The sequence below is a fragment of the Halichondria panicea genome, chromosome 17, assembly GCF_963675165.1.
Source record: "Halichondria panicea chromosome 17, odHalPani1.1, whole genome shotgun sequence".
Lineage (NCBI taxonomy): Eukaryota > Metazoa > Porifera > Demospongiae > Suberitida > Halichondriidae > Halichondria > Halichondria panicea.
Window position 1 is genome coordinate 3,452,853 of NC_087393.1, and position 18,592 is coordinate 3,471,444.

An 18,592-nucleotide genomic window follows, 5' to 3' on the forward strand; every position below is an offset into this window, starting at 1 on the left:
ACACTGTAGACTAGTTAAGAAACTTCGATTCTTTGCAGTGATAAACTCCTGAAAAACATGATTTAAGCAGGGAGGAATGTGGTAACCTGAGGTGTTATGTTACCACAATATGGACAAAAAACTATCTTTAGATAGCTTATGATTTATCATAAAGTAACTGTCACCCTCTGTGTTAGTTCTAGTGGTTATTTTAGTTGCATGTCCTTCTGTGGTTTTGTTTTTTGTATAAATAGTGTGTATTTTGTGCATCAGAGTTCTTAATAATATTTCCACGACATCACATAAGCTGAAAATGAAAAAATATGCAAACTTTGAAGTGAAAAGCTCACTGTGGAACAAATAATTGTGTGTACACTACACTTGTACATTTTTGTTTGTTTGTTTGTAAATGACCCTATACTCACCTGAAATTAGGTACAGCAGGAGAGCTTGCTCCATGCAAAACTTTTGGGGGGTCTTCTCCATAAGCCGAGTCTTGATCACCTTAACAACACCCAGTGACTCCAGACAGCTTTCCAGTTCCTCAAAATATTTTCCAATCAAGTCCAACAACAAAGATCTTTGGTGATCCTTCCCTTGGGGAAACATGAAGTCTACACAGTCTGGGAATCTATGTAAAGCTTCAGTGAGGGTCCATTCAAATACTTTGAAGTTTTTGTGAACTAGTAGGCAATGAAAAAAGGAGATTAGCTTGTTGCCCTGGAACGAATTAAGAGTGTTTCTAGGACCGAAATAACCAATGTTTCGTGGACGTTTTCTGGTACTGGTCTGTTTGAACTTCCCGAATGTGAATGGAGGCGATCTTGAAGGGTGAGTGGTCGGTTTCTGCTGCTTCATAATATCTCGCATTGGCTCCAGGGGGTAACCACGTACAGAACTGCACCTCCTCATTAAAACTGGGAGAGCCTTCTGGTTCAGATATGACAGCACTGGATAAGTCGACACCTCAGTTTTTAACGCCTCATCAATAGAGATATTGATATCCTTTCTGTCCGTTGGTATTGATACCTTATGCTCTCGTATTTTAGCAACAAGGTGGGATCCGCGGTAAATTTCTTGTGCAAATGCAGTGAAGGTATTGGGAGCAATTAGTTGATTTGAAGCGGCTAGAACGAGCCAGTCCAACCAACAATCAGGTAACTGTGGGGACTTGGAGTATCTGTAGTAGTAAAGCAAGCTTTCAATTTGTTCTAAGGTGAGTGGGTCATCATACGTTTGATAAAAGAGCTTAAGATCAATATTCTTCAGAGAGAGCAAGTATTTGAAGACGTCTTCTCGTTCACACTTGCATGCATAGTGGAGGGGGGTCTTTGAGGATTCATCATAGACGTTTGGATTAGCCCCACCCTCTATAAGGGCTCTACATGCCCTGACATTTCCGAGCTGGCTAGCCACCAATAGCGGTGTTTGCTGCATGAAATCAAAGCTGTTTACAATCGCCCCTTGTGTTATGGAAGATGCAATGCCTGCCACATTCTCACACCACACACACTCATGTAGCAACCAGGTGGCTTCATCTACAGTTAGACACGGGATCGATAACGTTTCCTCTAAATCAAGTCCCACAGAGAAACGCAAAGTAAACAGTAATGTGGAGACTGTGTGTCCATCAGTGTCCCTGAGTGAAATATCAATGGAAGACTTGCATTCCTCAATAATGTATTGTACAGTTACAAGCTGCTTTGAGTACATGGCTATATGTAGAGGTGTACGTTCCAGTTGATTTTTGATTCTCAATAGCGAATGTGGCTCCTCTCCTTGACTAAGGATGGTTTTAACGATGATCAAGTGGCCTTTTTCACACGCTAAATGCAGTGCGGTGTTTCCATAAGGATTTCTGGTTTTGAGATCAGGAGTGAACTTGAGAATTAGTAATACTGTGTTTAGAGCCCCACTAGTCGCAGCATAGTGCAACGGTGTACATCCAAGGTTATCCTTAGCATCAACCAAGCTTGGGAAAGCTGTCAGAATAGTGTCAATTTTGTTCAACTCTGTCTCTGTGCATTCATATGCTAAGGAATGTAACCATGGAGCTACTGCAGCAGGAGTTAGACAATCGAGAACACATAATTCAGCCAGCCTGCTTACAATCGGAAGAAAGCAACTTTCTGTACTTAACACATCGATAACAGTTTTATTGTCTTTCAGATAAGAAACTTTCACGTCAGCTCCAGCTTCAATTAACAAAACAGCAGCCTCCATGCGTCCATTTTTCAGTGCAACAACAAGAGGAGTTCGGCCATTTCCATCAATTAGGTTGATGCGATCGGCAAGGTTGTAGTACGAATGCAAGAGCTGTGCTAGAGTCTTTGTGTCATTGTTATTAGCTGCTAAATGAAGGGGGGTGCTCCCAGTAGGATAAAGGTGATGGTCCACCTCCAGTACATCTGCCATGGCTACCCTATCCGGGCGACGTGGCAGTAGCCAAACAGTGTTTATGATCGTTGGATTCTGGATGGGAAAGGTAATGATGAACTTAGTCTACTACTCATTTATATGAACAATGACTTACAATATGTGTAGCAAGAGGTCAGGGATAACCAGGGATATGAGCACTCTTGACAGCATTGGGACACAAGAAGGTGAGTTGACACACCCCTCTTACCGTTTTTCTATACAGAGAAGGCGTGGCTTTACACGTCACAAGTATGTACGTATGTGTGCCTGCCTTGCAACCATACAGAGCTTGTGTACAAAAAAAGGTATACCACGTGGTTAAGTAGGCCTAGTTTGCTACCTACTACGTACCTATCAGCTAGCAGAAAGATGGATCAGTCAGTAAGTAATCTAGTTTCTAAAGAGGGTGTAATTCTAGCTGATCATACACGTACACAGCTACAGCTATAGATCTACATGTATCTATCTCTATCACAGCTAGATGATTTTGGCAGCTGTTTATTGACCTCTATTGCATATAGGAGCTGAATGCTGCTGTACAGAAATGGCTCGAGGATCTCTTGCAGCCAATTGAGAGCCAAGTGTATCCTAATCCAAATAATGCACATCCACCATGTGGTCGTCTTGTAATACCAAACATAAATGGAGACTTCATTGTGTCTCACCACCCATAGAAATGTTAACATTTGATCCTTGACAGTTAACAGTAAACCTGTGTCTCCCGCCATTGCACCGGAGTAAGTCATTGTCTGGTTTGATTGGTACCTGAAATGCTGTATGTGGCACTCCCATTAATACTGTACATGTACCTGTCCAAATTGTGCATTCCATAATATCCATAGCGATGGCACATGCTGTATGTAATATACCCTTAGGCCTTGCCATTGCATTCCCTAATATCCATGGTGATGCACTGTGCACATGCACGTACTGTATATGATATGCCCTTAGATCTTGTGTTCACAAGCACTATTGCATTCCCTAATATCCATAGCGATGAACATCATAACACCCATAACAATTACTGCAGGTCCCAGGAGTTCAGTGTGGTACTGGAGAAACTGAAGCAGCTGTTAAAACTGGAGGAAATGTAAGTCTCTGTATAATTATGATTGGCTCGTTATTTGGTGCAAGTGGATTTTTATTATAAGTTTGTTGTTTTGCGGTGATTAATTTTCTACATACACAGCCCTAGTATAGTTGGGCTGTAGAGAGTCATTCATCACAGCTTCGTGTACATGTACTATGTTCATTTGTAAAAACACTTGATATGCCTTGGCGCATGTGCACAGTGACCTACATTGTCTGTGTGTCAGTCAGTATGTGTATCCAGCTGTAGCTGCTCTATGGTAATCCGAGTACAGGTAAGATCTTTGAGGCTTCTAGCCAATGTTTTCGATTCCGCTTTAATTGTTTTCTGATTAGGCTACATATATATGGTTATACGTTAGTCCCTTGCTCAAATCATCGGATTCTATATTTTAGTTTGCATAACTATGAGCTACCATCTGGAGCAAAAATGAACTGTGGACTCTGTCCACATTGAGCTTATAAAGCAAGGTCTAAATCATAAGTAAAAATACCAGGTGTGCTTATTAACCATAATCATTATATCGATGTGTCCTCTTCCCCCACAGTCCCAAGACTTCGCTGCGTGCAGGAGGAACCCATATCGCAGTACTAGCTCGCAGCGTGGCTGCTTACCTCTATGTGGCCCTCTCCACCGTTGACATTGACAAGGCCTCCAGGCAGCTGTCCCTTCAGACCACCAAGACACTCATGGCCCTGTTTAAGTATGTTACTGTCTTTGCTTCTAGCCTCTTTTTTGTGAAGTTATGGCTGTGCCTAATTGCTATAATGCGACACTACTGGTAGTGCACTTCCTTACTTCATGTGGTCTGTTTGTTTGTGTACATATATAATTACCCGGGGCCATTCTTTTCTGTTACCTGATTTGTAAGTTAGGTTGCCCACAGCTTGTGTACGGCCGGGTTATCAAAAACTGCAGCTCAATCATGTTCGTCTTTAAATTATTCCTTATGCTGGTGAAAACAGTGTGCCTACAAATAATACGTGTACATTGTAACTCTGTACTAAAAAGTTTGTGCTGTCTGTATTGTACCAAAGTTTCAAAGTGACGATTTTGTAGTGTCCATGTCATCTATCTAATGTCTAACTAACAAATAGCTCCACAAGCTCAAGCGGTGTATCTTCATTGCTGCTCCTACCATCACCACAAAGCCTCAACTCGATATCATCTGTAGTCGGCTGGGGGAGCTGCTTGCAAAACCATGGTGGAGAATTGAAATCACAGCAAGTGCTGACATTCCCGCACCCCTTACCGTCCCAAAGTGGGTCTTCATAGTAGAAAGCTTGCTGTAGTGTTTGCCTTCTACTGGTTGCACAGAAATAATCTTCGTTAACAAATGGTGGCACCACTCCCGTCCAATCACGATCGGATCGAGTGCACGGGCAGGTGCTGATGTCGCTATCGCTGTCAGTCTCGCCCACAGCTGCAGCAAATGTCCAGATGTGTTGTCGTGGCGACTGTCCGTGTGTGAGGCTTACACCATCTACATAGACAGAGTCTATTGTGAGGGAATTGATATGAAAGTATCGTGAAAATGCGTTAGGTTTTTTTCTTGATATCTTATAACTCGTCCACAGACGTGGGAGTACTCAATACCAAAAGTTCCATATGTAACCGACACACACTCTGCAGTGTTTGGTATGCCACAGGTACGCAGTGGTGGACTTGTCCTATTGACCTGTCGAAATCCATCCGGACAGTTTTGGTTAGGGTCGGTCAAGTTAATGTTAGCTACCTGTGTCCATCCAACCGTACTATTGCAGCTGAGGCATCTGGTTCGATTCATGTCACAATAGACTTGACTGACACCGGTGCTGGTGTAAACTGAGTACATTCCCGATGGCTGATCTGGAGAAATATTCTTACAAGAGCTAGCTGGGATTATGTACCTGGTTAAAGTGTCTATATCAATTGCGGACATGTTCTTCAATGTTCAGTGTTTGTTGCCGTAAGTTATGTAGTAAATTTAGTGTATCTTCTGTAGAAGCATTCGTTTGAGCTTGTAGTAATTGAATAGTTTGCTTTGAGTAGTTTAGTTGAGTTTGCATTGTCAGCAGTTCCTCACCAGTGTCATTGAGCTGAGTTTTCAACAGCTTCATTTCGAAATGTTTAGTTGATTTTCTAGCGACTGTACTAGTCGGCCAGCGCTGTTGATGTTAGCCTTTAGTGTCTGTATCTCTCCATTAAGCTCCTCCTTTAGCTGTTGGTAAGAGTTGTTGAGTTGTAACAGAATATCGTTTGTCGAATTGTTCAGTTCATTTTGTATTTCTTGTCTCAAATTTTCTGTTATGTTTCTTGGTTTAGCTTAGCACGAAGATAATGAATCTCTTCGTTAGAGTTGTTCAGTTGTAATTGTAGAATTTTTTGCGATAAGTTCAGGTTTGTCCAAATTCTGTTTATTTCGTCGGCTGAATATTTATGAAATTGTGCATGGCTTTCCTCTGAATGGTTTAGCTGATTCCATACGGCTGCTATTTCAGTGTCTGTGTTTGCAAACTTGCTTTCAGAATAATTTAGTTGCTGAGAAAGGACGTTTCTTAAGAAAGTGTAAGAAATATTTTGTTGAGCCAGCACATTATTTATTTCTTGATTAGAGCTCTTTTGAAATTCTCCATTTTCAGTCTGTACGTCTGAAAATTTGTTTGAAGTGGTTCCAAATTGAATCAGTGTGAGAAGCAAAGCTAGTGCACCTAATACTAGAGCAGCTGCAGCAATAGCAATGAAATATCGAAACTGTGGATTTCGTCTGATTTTTGTATTTAAAACATGAAAATATTTGTGGTTTCTTTTTGCTTCTCCAATTTGAGGTAGAGATGATTTTTCTGGTTGCTGTTTGACAGAGAAAGTCGGTTGCATTTCTGCTATTGGTACTGGGACCTCGTAAATACATTCTGTGTCGCTAGTGTCCACCGCCTCATTGCTCGTTAGAGGTATCTCCATGGAGTTGACACAGGCAGCTGACTGAGTGTTCTTGTCCAGCTGTGTTTTGAAGTCGATGTGTGGTAGTTCGTAGTCATCTTTACCAGGACTCCGGTCTTCTTTACTGTGCACAGAATTACTGTTGAGTTCAGTCTCCATGGCGAGCCACCTAAACAATATTTCAACCTTAGAAATGTAGTTTTAGTCTGCTATAAATTTTTGCAAGTATATATCGTAAAATAGAAGAATGATTAAGAAATGTCGATTGCCTTCATAAAATAATAAGCTGTAAGTTGACTAATAGCAATCTCTCGTACCAGTACAAGTTATATTCACAAACATACAAAAGTATGATTTCATAGCGCAAGTTTTATCGTAAATTAGAAGAAGCTGTTTATGATGTTTGATTGCCTGTCATGATAGGCATAAAATAATAAGACTAATAGCAATTTCTCATACCATTATTGATTTCATTACGTAAGTCTTGTATATATGCAGTGTAAGTCATGTGTATATAGTACGTGTTCTTTTAACTTATGAGGGTTAACCTGCACATGCACTCAGGTTGACAGGGAAGAAGCTGACTCCGTTCTATCATGACGACCTCAAAGAGGGCTTGGCAAGAGGTGGGTGTGGTCTGTTGCTATGGTACCTGTTTGTATCTTAGTAACTCGTTGACATTTCATGCTATACACTGATTGCTACCTGTCTGCAGTTATGCAGATGGCCATCTTTGCTAAGTATGACAAATATGCTATCAATGGATGCTCTGAATTTCACGAAAAGTGAGTCCCTGAGCCATGCATCCTAGCTACATGATATGCAACGAGCACCCAAAACACACTGTAATTAATAGAAATTTTGTGTGTGGAACCATGTCTCTAATAATCTCCTCTGGACTTTTGTTTACCCTACAATAGCGTGTATATTTCAAAGGTATAAATGTTCGTGGTTTTCGCTGATCAAGCATCTATATACCGCAAACATTTATACCTACGAATGTAATATCGCATACTGCAGAAAGGCTGCTATTCCGCGAAAATTAAATCCTCGAAAACTTTCTAACGGTCATTCCGTGAAAGTTTATACCCTCGAAATATACCAGTTATACGGTATTGCTAGTGTAGTAATCCCTAACCCTGTGTTTTGCCTCAGGGCTCCAGTGTTCTACATCAGTGACTCTGGGCAGCTGTCCCAGCTCTATAATGTCTGTGGAAAGGTGGGTGGAGTTCAACTACATCAAAGTGCTTTGATTACAAGTAAACGCATACATGCACACTCAATTTGCAGTTTGGGATCCCACAATCCTCCTGTTGCCTCGGTGAGTTGCTTGATCTACACACGCGTATATAACACCTATAATAACGCCCTAAGCCTTCACCCTATTTTCATACCCACAAATGGCGTCAATCAGTTGGCTCTTACTTATTGTATGTACATACTGGAGTTTGCAGAATCTTTGCAACACAAGCACCGTGCGTCCATTATATAGGAAATGACAGACCACAGTGTGTACACATATTGTGTAACACTCTACGCTTTTACTGGTGTGCTGCAATTAAGATTCTGCAAACTCCAGTATATGCATGACCGCACATCGTTTTCTTCGCCTTAAAATTGGTTTATGCTCGGATAATTGTTACACAAAGAAACAAGCATGGTGCTGCTATTAATAGCAAACTTGAGTGTAACATTTCCCCCACTCCCACACCTGCACAGTTCCATGTGGTCCTATCGAGCAGTCAACTAATACAATGGTACGTAACTACTAACAATTATGTGTACCATGCGCTCACATGACATACTCAACCAGGCTCCCTTCAAACATAGAACCTCTGACAATTTAGTTTTGCAATTTACATGTATCCCTGTGTGGACTAGCCGTTCAGACGTTTATGTCGTAGCTGTCATTTCTCGATTTGGTCGGTTTCTGACGTACGTACAGTTATGTAATTATGTAAAATTAGAAATCAAGGGAGAACGCTGTTACATATGTGTACATGTAATGTACCTGACTTATACAAAGTATTGTACCAGCATGTAATGATTGTTCGCTCAGAATGTGGAGGCATTAGAGGAGGCGGTGTCACGTGATGTGAGTGAGGGGCGTGTACCCGTGATGGTGATCGCCCACGCTGGCACACCAGTCACAGGTCACGTGGAGGACATGAGCAAGATACGAGAGATTTGCAACAAGCATAACATCTGGATGCACGTGCAGGGGTGAGGGAGAGTCTGTGTGGACAAGTAAAGGAAGGGGTCTACTGTATGTGTGGGGAGTGAGTGAGGGGACTGTAGCTGTTTATGTGTGTACGGGCTTTAGCCTTGTGTAGGGAGGGAGTTAGGGGACTGTAGCTGTTTATGTGTGTACGGGCTTTAGCCTTGTGTTGGGAGGGAGTGAGGGGACAGTAGCTGTTTGTGTGTGTACGGGCTTTAGCCTTGTGTAGGGAGGGAGTGAGGGGACAGTAGCTGTTTGTGTGTGTACGGGCTTTAGCCTTGTGTAGGGAGGGAGTTAGGGGACTGTAGCTGTTTATGTGTGTACACCCTTTAGCCTTGTGTTGGGAGGGAGTGAGGGGACTGTAGCTGTTTGTGTGTGTACGGGCTTTAGCCTTGTGTGGGGAGGGAGTTAGGGGACTGTAGCTGTTTGTGTGTGTACGGGCTTTAGCCTTGTGTAGGGAGGAAGTTAGGGGACTGTAGCTGTTTGTGTGTGTACGCGCTTTAGCCTTGTGTGGGGAGGGAGTGAGGGAACTGTAGCTGTTTGTGTGTACGGGCTTTAGCCTTGTGTAGGGAGGGAGTGAGGGGACTGTAGCTGTTTGTGTGTGTACGGGCTTTAGCCTTGTGTGGGGAGGGAGTGAGGGGACAGTAGCTGTTTGTGTGTGTACGGGCTTTAGCCTTGTGTGGGGAGGGAGTGAGCCTCAGTGAGGGGACTGTAGCTGTTTGTGTGTGTACACCCTTTAGCCTTGTGTAGGGAGGGAGTGAGGGGACTGTAGCTGTTTGTGTGTGTACGGGCTTTAGCCTTGTGTGGGGAGTGGGTGAGGGGACTGTAGCTGTTTGTGTGTGTACACGCTTTAGCCTTGTGTGCGTTCACTTGTGTGTATTGCATTCGTGGCTCAGTATGACAATGCTTAACCATCAACGGTACCTGCTGCAGACATGCTGTTTCCTCTCTCTGTCTTAACACCGAGGACCAAGAAGTGACTGTAAGTCACATTCCTATTCCTTTGTCTCCATGATGCTTTAACCCCCTCAGGCATGTCGCGAGGGAGACAGTATTACTCTGAGCCCTGGGACGTGGTTTGGTCTGCTCAGCTGTCCTTTTCTTGTATCCTATAGTTCAATATTATGAGCATGCATGGTCAGCACCAATTACACATACTATTGTACAATGTATGTCTTATTTCCTTGACTATTTTCTCACCTAGACACTGCACAAGACACCGTACATTATTGACACTGACGATATGGTGAGCTGCATGTACATAATCCATTAGTTATGCGAGGTGACCATGCTAAGATATATTTTTGTTCAGCGCCACGTAAAAATACACTGTGTACTGCACCTGACTACTTTACTTTGACCGTACCAAATATCATTTACTTCTCTCGTATAGGAGAATCAAGAAGTGTTTCCGCCTGTTGACATGGCGATACCTGATGGGTGTGTACCTATCCCTCGCTCCAGCTGGGCTGGTATGTTGCCAGGGGGACTCAACAAGCTCCTCCCACTCTCATTGTGGCTCTGCTTGCAGTACCTAGGTGAGTATAAACCACAGTTAATCAGAAGGAGTGCCAATCCTAGTTAAAGCCTATTGGCTTACAAGGATTGGCACTACTTCTGTAGCTTTTTAGCACTTTTCAGTATGAATTTGTATACCTACTGTTTACGTTGTTATCTCGTTCACCCCTTCCTTGACGACCATCCACAGGCACTAACACACTTGTGGAGACTGTCTCCTACTGCCATAACCTCACTCAGCACATGATCACCAAGCTGGAGGAAGTCCCTGGCATTAGGAGATTTGTGAGTGCTGAATTATAACTTTTGTGCCTATTTGGCGTGTTATACTTTTATTTTCAATCACGAATACCACTTACACCCGGGCCTTAGTTTAATTATCTGCATGTACTTCTTTTGTGCATGTGCTGGTGATCATTGTCCATACAACTGTTGTATAGGATATCCCAAAGCATCAGTCATTTGTCGTGCTCTTCAAGTATTTTGGAGGAGGAGAGGTGGAGTTTACTCCGCTAGTGGCCCCATCCACTCCAGACAGTGAGGAGCCACCGTCTGAAGAAGCACCCACTTCAGAGGAGACCACACCCACTATGGTTATTGAGGAGCTGGAGATGCCTACCTGCAATGTGGCCAATGCTATGGTGAGTAGCATTTAGAGTTAGAGATGTACTGTATATGCATGACCTGGTTCTTCAATTTGTTTTGCCTATATCTTTGTGTTGCCAAGTGCTAGCCATTAACTTAACCCTAGCTAGCCTACAGTTTGTAAAGTGCTAGTTAATTAACACACTGGTTAGGTGTACAGTAGGTACATGTAGGGTAGACCCTTGAATGTTGAGTTTGCAAACTTGTAAATAATTATGATATTTTTATCTCGGAATACACAATCAATAATGTACTTCCTGTACAGATTGCAAGAGACCTTCAAGCTCACTTTGCGAAGGTTGGCGTCTCTCCCCTCAAGCTGCCTCACCAGGGAGTCTGCTTCAAGTTCAACCCCATCATCTCTTTTCCAGGTCAATATATTGACTTGTCTGTGTCACTCGTATTCTGTACAGTTTACAAGACTTGTGATAGCCTCTAATTACATGTATGCCTCAGGGTATAGCTGCTGAAATATTTGTAATCTAAAAATGTAAATGATAAATTTTAGGCTAGGATTACAAATATGGCTACACATACCCCCCCATATTGTTGTATACATGTACACTGTACACATGATGTCGTACCCCTCCCCCACACACACTCCACAGAGCACAGTACATCGTTAGAAGATGTCGATAGATTAATTGCAGCCCTCCAGCACAGATTGGTAAGTCCTGTTCCAAACCTCTATACATAATTGACCTTTGACCTCAGACATCGCTGCACACAACGGCTCTGGCGAGGCGGCTTATAGAGACTCAACTGAAGGGTCAGCCCAACCTCAGGTGTCTCGAGTTCCCCTCTTTCTTTGGCAGTGGATTTATTCAGTGAGCTTCAGTCTGTAGACATACATGTAACAGCTGTGCATGCTAGTACTTGTCTACCATCAGTACTACTTTCGCTGAATAAGTATTGATTTGTACAAGATATTTATCTATTGTATACTGTGGGTATACGGAGCAATTTTTAATAAATTGCATTTACGTCATGTATATACAATGTACATGTATGTATTGTGCGACTATTTTATTGCTTTATGTTTAATGTTGCACGTGCATGTATTATACATCATTTTTGCTGGTGACCTTTAACCCTGCCCCACCCCCAGGTATGTTCCCAGCGGATGGGCGTCCAAGACAGAGCTTTCTCTCGAGGAGGTGAATGAGCTCAACAAGATGAATGTGGACCTAGCAAATACAATGGCAGAGAAGAACTCTGCCTTCATGCCGTTCCAGCATGGCAACTTCAGCTGCATCATGATCAAGGAGGTGAGTAACTGAGTGGCAGGTTTTGCAAGTACAGGTCAGTACGAATCGTTGGCTAGACTTGTAGAAGATTAGGTGTATACACTCGTGTATTTCGGTACCGAGCTTGTAGCTAATGTAAGTTTTTAGGGGTAAAGAGTAATGTTTCTTACAACATTCACAAGTTTGTGAATTTATGTGACTGACGCCATTCTTTGTCTTACCTGCTTGCAGCTATCTGCAGATACAAATCTTCAAGAGTTTGTACTGGACTTACTGGAGGAGACAAAGATGTACGAGGAAAACAAAAAGGCGAGGCATAGCTATAGTTCTGTATGGGGCTAGCTTTAAGGTTATTGTGTGATACTGTGAGCAAGAATTATCGCAGTTACGCTCTTATTTAACTGGTTCCCATCTCTCACTCTGTATATAGTTTCTAGAGGGTATGTCTGAGAAGATCATTCAGGGCATTCAGTCAGCACAGAGTGACCTGCATAAGGAGAAGTCACAGAAAGAACAGGACGAGGTGTGTGCATGCGTGGTTGTATCAGTATATGCTTGTACCATACTTCCTCGTCGGGTCTTGTTTTAAATGCTCAGGAGGTTATTAGCCAAACAAGAATATAGCCTTAATACATGTACATGTCATGTAATTATTGACCTACATTTATTGTTCAACCTGTTTGTGATTGATGGTGTATCCATATGTAGCTTAATTTATTAACCTAAAGCATGTAGGCGGCTACAGGTTATGTTCTAGTATGTCTGTGTATTCTCCGTCTGCTCAGGTGACTCTACTAAAATGCTGCTCGTTCTTATGTCACAGATATTATATTATTATAGGTGATAGCAATTCAATTCTTTAACCCTATTATGTCATACGTGTAACTGAAATGTTACTTTTGAAATTGAAATTGCTGTCTCCCTGGATAGTTTGTACTTGCCGGCCTCATTCTATGTTACTATAAGTATTTTAGTAGTATCAATGGTATTGGTACTACTATTGATAAACCGTTGTGAATGAGTCAAATCTGCCATGCAAAAGTTTTGATTCATACTTTTTACTTTGCGATTGAGAAATGTCATATGATATAGACCCTTGCAGTGCACGTGCATGGTCGTTTGCTCATGCACAGAATACAAACATGCCTAACGTATCTCCATAGTACAACTGGTACATGTAACCCTAGCTTATGCAAGTATTTGAGAGTCATAGCTATCAGTGTTCTATATGTCTTTACAAGATTAATACATGTATGTTGTGTGCGACATCTCAGCAATTAATACTTTTCCGTTGTTTGTCAAACCAAACGCTAGGAGCTATACTACATAGTCATATTTATCTGCATCCTCTACATCTGTGACTGTCTCTCTGGTCACAGCATAAGCTTCATTTGCTGTCATTCCCAACTCTTCTGGCTTGCCCTCATTTTCGTAATATTGCACGTCATCACTGACTGTTGTTAGGTAGGCTGGATTTTGTGTGGCTGCAATAGTCATGTCTGTCTCGTCCATGTAGTCATAAGAGTGGTTGTCAGGTGACGTAGCTTCCCTCAGCTGGCCATATGCTTCGTTCTCGTCTGTCGTTGGGTCAATTTTCATTTCTTGATTTTCAGGAACTGCATGTAAATATGATTCTATTGGTGTAATATATACACTAAACTGTACCTCTTAATTACACTAATAGTTTAAAATTAATTTGTTCTTTTAACACACCTGATCGAGATGTTGCTTTTCTCACCCAGCGTATAGTGAATAAAGTTGCACCTATCAGTAGCACTACTATTAATACCACTAGTAGTACTATCAATGCATACACTGTATTCTCTGTTACACGAGTAGGATTTGTGTCGGTAGTAACAACGGGCTGAGACGTTGAGAGTGTGTGTATGGGGGTGGGTGTAGGGGTGAGCATACGATGGGAGAGTGTGGTTATAGTGTAGCTTGAACTTGGGCTCACGACAGTCTTTGTACTTATTGCTGCAATAGAATTATTAAACAACATTTGATCGTAATAATTATCATTACTTACCGACAGAGATTAGTGGAGCTAGGTTAGTAGAGGAATTGAGTAGACCGGATGTGCCGACAGGATACATGCAGGCTGTCTCAGGGCGAGGAGTCAGTAAATCAGTAGCAAACCAAACTGTCTCATCAATGTACGGACTAGGGTTGTCTTCATCTCCAGCAAACTGAATACTATCGAGACTGGTCCTGCTACCCTCCAGATAGAACCCGACCACATCTCCTGGTTGGACCTCAATCCTTTCACTCTCTAGTGGTACCCCAGTCACTATTCCTCTCTCAGTTGTGTCAGGATGAGCCAGTGGAATAGGTGAGAAATGGTTGAAACCAGCCAAGTTGTAGCAGCCATCAGTGTCTACTGGTGAGAGGGAGTTTGGTCTCCATACTTGGAAGGAGATCGTGTAAATTTGCTCTTCAAAAGCTCCGATACTACTACCCTCCACTAGGGCTCTCCACTCAGTGATAACACCAGAACAATTGAACTTGTAGCTAGTGATGATGGCTTGTACTGGGTTTGGCTTAAATCGATTTCCATTAGCTGGTCTGAGAAGTATTGGTAGTGGCCTATCACCATTGTTTGCAAGAAGACAGTCTTGACATTGATCAGCTTCAAAGAAATTATTGTATGTAAATCATTAATTTTACAAACACTTCTGTCCACCTACCATTAATAGTTTGAGAGTAAATCTGAAAGTAGCAAATGAGTAGCGGCAAGCAAAGTTTGGCATACATCTTGACTGTCAGTATCGTGGTATTATTATAATTATATAAAGTCATCACAAATATAAACACAGACACTCCACCCTACAACAACACATATAATCCACCGTACAATAGTTATACACATGAGCGAACACACGCACTACATTAGGTATACTGAGCATGCCCAGAATATACGATGTAACGATGTATTTTTGTTTATCTACGAGGGCTGCAACCAGCAGTAGAAGTAGCCCGCTAGCCATTCTTTCAAAATTGGTTCTATCAGTTAAAAAATCTGTTTGGATATTCGATACGAGGGGAACTGTACACTCTTGCATATAGCTATATACCAGACGAAGAAGAAACACTAACAACTTCGTTTCAGGAAATCTAAAGTGAATACATGCAGTCACATACATTCTTAAACTTGCTTACTTGTCAATAAGAAGTGTTTCAAGCCAAAGGCATAATTACGTGTCAAGCCACGCATATATTTTGAGGTTTAGTTTTATGAATTGATCAGCTGAATACAGCATAACTGAAGTATTGTGTAAACGGGATTAGACTGTGTGAAAATGTTCTGTTCCCAGGTCGTGGTCACATTGTTGGCATTGTATAAATTATTAGTATTAGTTATTGCCCAGCCAGATGCCATATAATTGCACTGGAGCAACATAATGCCCTCGGGCATTATGTCATCCAGTGCAATATATGGCATGTTGCACGAGGGCGCCTGCAATAACTAACTTGTTGCCCAATGACGTTAAACTCGTCTGACTGGTCAAATAAAAGACATGTAATTTAGTGTTTGCTGAATTCCATAGTAAATTTTTAAGTTTTATTATACCATTAAAAGTAGTAGCCTATAAAAGGAACCAGATGAGTTACCGTATAGCGTATAGCGGGTATATTTCGAGGGTATAAATGTTCGCAGTTTTTGCGGATTGAGCCTGTATCGCGAAAATTTATACCCACAAAAATTTATAATAGTAGGCGTGTTCAGTATTATGGATTCGAGGCTAACGGTGTGGAGGTACAGCTGCATGTTGATGTGCGCATGCGCCAAAAGGCTGGAACTCAGATCACGAACATAAAATCCGCGAAATCTCTTTGTAATGGTCCATCCGCGAAAATTTATACCCTCGAAATATACCCGCTATACGGTATTGGGTGGGACATAAGTCCCAAATGGATATCTCTTAAAGAAATCTACTGCATGTACACACAGTGCAAGTGCATATAATCCAGTGCATTATGCCATATACTGAGCACTGGATTGCTTTGATCTGCCCACTCACCGGGCAACAATTTGCATTGTATATTGTTTGCTTTGCTTCCATGTTCAGAATTGTATCGATCAAGTATGTATATTGTGCCTCCATGCACACTCGTTTGTTTGTGTGCATGATTAGTATAGTTAAGAGTCAATATAAGCACTCATAACAAGCAATGGCAAGGCGTCTAATTGCATTAGGCAAAGCCGAGAGCAATTCAGTGCTTGTTATGAGTGCTGTTAATCCCTTCAGGAGTGCATAAATATATGCACTCTCCTGATTCCTTATTGCAATGAGTAACTATAATTAATGATGCAGTTATTGGGCTGTATAAGTTACAGTGCACTAATAGCACATCATGCGATTGTGCTGTTAATCATGCAACTGCTGTATAGGAAGATATATTATTTGGAGTCGATCTTATAAGTCTAACACACACTATAGTTACTGTTACTGAAATTAAGCTAAAATGTAACAGTTACTACCTTCTCTCCTGCTTTTATAGTAATAGCTATATGCAGCTACAATTTATGTTCAGTTATTAATTGCTTCAGTAAAAAAAACTCCCAAACGACTCCAAATAATATATCTTCCATCAATTGAGCATCTGTGAAAGTAGCTTTGCCAGTAGCTTCAAATTGAGGCTGCTTTTATCCTCAACTTCAAGATGATAATTGAATTCTTTGCCAATTGCAAAGTGCCAGAGGTTGGCACATCGACCACAATCCTTTTTCTCCCATAACCTTACGGTATTTTCCATCTGCAGCAATTTTAGTTAAGAACCAGTTTCCTATTTGGTCGGCCTTGGACTCGGGGAGCAGATATTGATGTGGAGGCAAGCCACAATCAAGACGCTCTCCACCATGTGCACCGAAGTAACATTTTACAGCAACATCTTGTCCGTTGTTAAGTTTCACTGTAGCAGTGTAGCTTTTTTGCAGTGTATTAGCTCCACCATAGAGCTTCCAAGCAGCTGTTATTGCTCTCTTGGCATCAGCGACAGTGATGGTCTCAGCATTCACACACCCTGTGGTATAGAGGGCTGCAACAAGCAGCAGAAGTAGTCCACAGTTCATTGTCCAAGATTTCATACGCATGTGTGTAAAAAATTTGCATCCCAATGGCTTTTTTATATCAGCTGTGTTTTGTACATACAGTGCGTGCATAGTGCCATGCACTACATGGACCTTGTTTTCAATGACCTGTTAGGAGTCAATCAATTCTCTTCTTTACTGAACCAGTCCAGTTTCCTGGCTTGTTGAATCAGTTGTTTATACCTTACATCTATAAGACTGAATGTTAGGCTCCCTTTCTCACCACAGGTGTTGTATTCATTGCTTTCATGGCTCGCAATAACTGTTTGCTGCAATCAATAAGGAGGAGTCTGTATTGATAGCTGTTCATAAATTTTAGGCCATTCCCTTTCTTCCCATAGGACTGTTAAATTGTATAATAATGTGTACATGCATGCATGACAGTTTCTCGAATTTAGCTACATAGTTATAGTTGTAAAGCTAGCAATTATGGGATATGTATATACAATCATGCATGCACTCTCATCAATAATATTATTATACCCCAATTTGTATCCGCAGGGTATGCTTAGAAACCTTCCTCTGGTTGGCTCTGTTTGGAGTTGGTTCTCTCCTGCTTCCCCTAGCACTCCTCAAGGTCGTCAGTTTGACCTGTCATCAGGTACATGTATATGTATCCCTGTGAGGTCAATAATTATTGAACCAGATGGCTGGTGGTCACTACATAACCGCTTAATTTGGTGACAATTTTAGCTATTGCATGGGTCTATAGATACGAAGGTTAGCTGTTTTTAATTTCATACATGTAGCTACTTTTTACACCGTGCACTACCCACTGTAAGGTATATATATATATATATCCTATTGAAGTTCATGCACAGTTAAGTTTGCTAGGTACATGTATAATTATATACACTTTTATATCTATTCACAATAATTATTTAGTTACAGATGTGATGATGTACCCCCATACACATACAAACATGCACACATCTGTCACATGCAGGCAAGGTTCAATCCACGGAGAGCACATACAAGCACAAGATGCAGGTGCAGGAGGGAAAGTCAGCTGACACATCCTCTTCTACCATTGAGAGCTCACCACCAGACCAACTTTTAGCCGATCCAAACGAGACCAGTACACCAGACAAGACGGAGGGGCCAACTAATGAAACTCCACCCACTCCACCAATAGAAGAACAGCAACGTGGTGATGAGGTTGCTGAGCAACAGACTGCTACAACGAACTAGATAAGCAATTTGGTGCTTTGTGATAATTTGAGCTTTGATGGTTTATTTGTAGTACATTTTCATTCTTATATTAGATCACCTATATAATTATATCAGGTACATGTATATCAGTGTAATTAATTTTCTGGTCTTTAAGACTGCTTTATTGTTCATTAATTTTGGCGATAATTTTGTTTGTTACATCGTACGTGGCGTGGTATTAGTATAAAATTGATACTGCAGACTGAGCGTTATTCAAACAAAAGGGTATTAAATGTCGGTATTTTGAGCGTTAT

At 41.5% G+C, this 18,592-nt stretch overlaps 3 protein-coding genes across 3 annotated transcripts in view; 1 reads left to right on the plus strand and 2 right to left on the minus strand.

The window, feature by feature from the left end:
- Window positions 1-2,666, minus strand: part of LOC135351783 (uncharacterized) — a 13,666-nt gene extending 11,000 nt beyond the window's left edge. The window contains exons 1-2 of the mRNA XM_064550877.1: window positions 2,513-2,666; window positions 405-2,451 (exon numbers count right to left, since the gene is read on the minus strand). Of these exons, the coding sequence (XP_064406947.1) occupies window positions 405-2,394 (1,990 nt within the window). The 5' untranslated portion in view covers window positions 2,395-2,451; window positions 2,513-2,666. The remainder of the gene's footprint in view (window positions 1-404; window positions 2,452-2,512) is intronic.
- LOC135351787 (pyridoxal-dependent decarboxylase domain-containing protein 1-like) lies at window positions 2,643-18,490 on the plus strand. Its single transcript, XM_064550881.1, has 25 exons — window positions 2,643-2,778; window positions 2,919-2,980; window positions 3,105-3,134; window positions 3,428-3,487; window positions 4,035-4,190; window positions 6,971-7,032; window positions 7,122-7,191; window positions 7,562-7,625; window positions 7,697-7,727; window positions 8,126-8,163; window positions 8,466-8,629; window positions 9,558-9,606; window positions 9,657-9,728; window positions 9,829-9,870; window positions 10,018-10,162; window positions 10,333-10,427; window positions 10,583-10,783; window positions 11,053-11,158; window positions 11,396-11,454; window positions 11,502-11,614; window positions 11,896-12,055; window positions 12,266-12,343; window positions 12,465-12,557; window positions 17,628-17,727; window positions 18,073-18,490. Exons 1-25 carry the CDS (start codon window positions 2,767-2,769, stop codon window positions 18,315-18,317), a joined length of 2,307 nt encoding a protein of 768 aa, XP_064406951.1. The 5' UTR covers window positions 2,643-2,766; the 3' UTR covers window positions 18,318-18,490.
- Window positions 13,192-15,239, minus strand: LOC135351789 (uncharacterized). Its single transcript, XM_064550883.1, has 4 exons — window positions 14,722-15,239; window positions 14,064-14,663; window positions 13,748-14,011; window positions 13,192-13,650 (listed from the first exon to the last, which is right to left on the minus strand). The coding sequence occupies exons 1-4, from the start codon at window positions 14,831-14,833 to the stop codon at window positions 13,352-13,354; spliced, it is 1,275 nt and encodes a 424-aa protein (XP_064406953.1). The 5' UTR covers window positions 14,834-15,239; the 3' UTR covers window positions 13,192-13,351.
- Window positions 18,491-18,592: the final 102 nt, after the last annotated feature.

Bases quoted from the DNA above. Each gene is read 5' to 3' on its own strand.
- LOC135351787 (XM_064550881.1), top strand. The intron at 3,135-3,427 runs GTAAGTCATTGT...CAATTACTGCAG, and splicing joins TCTCCCGCCATTGCACCGGA to GTCCCAGGAGTTCAGTGTGG. The intron at 12,344-12,464 runs GCGAGGCATAGC...CTCTGTATATAG, and splicing joins TGTACGAGGAAAACAAAAAG to TTTCTAGAGGGTATGTCTGA.
- LOC135351789 (XM_064550883.1), bottom strand. From the start codon at position 14,833: ATGACTTTATATAATTATAATAATACCACGATACTGACAGTCAAGATG. The intron at 14,664-14,721 runs GTAGGTGGACAG...ATTTCTTTGAAG, and splicing joins TTACTCTCAAACTATTAATG to CTGATCAATGTCAAGACTGT. The intron at 14,012-14,063 runs GTAAGTAATGAT...ATTCTATTGCAG, and splicing joins AGCTCCACTAATCTCTGTCG to CAATAAGTACAAAGACTGTC.